Raw genomic sequence first — 1,084 nt, 5'->3', positions numbered from 1 at the left:
TTTTTTTTTTTGGGGGGGGGGGGGTTTGCAGTGACTAAAGATTAGTGAGCAGCGGCCTATTTTTATAGAAAAGTCTAGACTCTTCCTTAGGGTATACTTTAAACTTAACACTCTATATAACTCAGGTTGCTGGTTTTTTGGTTGGTAAAGCGTGAGTTTAGGCACAGTGCCATAACAGCATAAATGTGTGAGCACTGCTGACAAACGGTGCCCCTAGTTTCTTAGGGTAGAGGCCAGTAGCCTTTTGCAGGCATTGGCTGGAACTTGCAACCCAGCTGGGGCCTCAAGCCAGAAGTCTGTGCTATCAGTGCTTAAATAGTACAACTCTTCCATGAACTAAGAAATCCCTTTCTTCTCCTTAAAGTACTGTTTCTTCATTATAAGTTTTAATATCTCCATTCCAATTGGCATGCTTTTGGCCCATTAAGTAAAAAGAGGTTTTAAATACTTCTTTAAAAAAACCTTATCATTATAGGGTAATGTGTTCCAAGATGCTGTCTTCAATCAAACAGTTACAATTATTGAGAGAGAAGATGGACTCGATGGAGAAACGTAAGAAACAGGAACTTTTTAAGTTTTCTTTGGTTTTGTAGCAATGAGTTTGTATGAAACCAGTGAAAAATGCTCTTGCATTTTTGGGACGGAATAACCTTATGCACAAATACAGAATGGGGAATGACATGACAAGCTAAGCTGTACTGTGGAGAAGGTCCTTGGGATTACGGTGGACCATAAGCTGGATAAAGCCAATATTATGCTTTTGTTAGAAGGGAGAAAAGAAAAGCCAACAGCATCCTGGGTGGTATTAATGGGAGTATCACATGCAAATCCAGGGAAGTGATTCTTGCATTGTGAGAGCAACAAAATGAGCAGGGGCCTGAGAAGCAGAACTTAAAAGGAAAGTCTGAAAGAAGTAGGGTTATTTAGCCTGCAAAAGAGAAGACTTATAGTTTCATAGTTTCTAGGGTTGGAAGGGACCTGAGCAGATCTAGTCCGACCCCCTGCCATGGCAGGAAGAGCACTGGGGTCAAACGACCCCAGCAAGGTGTTCATCGAACCTCCTCTTAAAAACCCCCAGGGTAGG

At 41.7% G+C, this 1,084-nt stretch overlaps 1 protein-coding gene across 3 annotated transcripts in view; it reads left to right on the top strand.

Moving 5' to 3' along the window:
- SSR1 (signal sequence receptor subunit 1) overlaps nt 1-1,084 on the top strand; it is a 30,004-nt gene that overhangs the window by 12,480 nt on the left and 16,440 nt on the right. For all 3 annotated transcript variants that reach the window (XM_019522267.1, XM_019522276.1, XM_019522285.1), the window contains exon 5: nt 476-552. In XM_019522267.1, coding sequence (XP_019377812.1) covers nt 476-552 — 77 coding nt within the window. The remainder of the gene's footprint in view (nt 1-475; nt 553-1,084) is intronic.

The sequence above is a fragment of the Gavialis gangeticus genome, unplaced genomic scaffold, assembly GCF_001723915.1.
Source record: "Gavialis gangeticus isolate Ggan-Ray unplaced genomic scaffold, GavGan_comp1, whole genome shotgun sequence".
In the NCBI taxonomy this organism is placed as follows: domain Eukaryota; kingdom Metazoa; phylum Chordata; order Crocodylia; family Gavialidae; genus Gavialis; species Gavialis gangeticus.
This window is presented reverse-complemented; position numbering and strand designations above follow the sequence as displayed.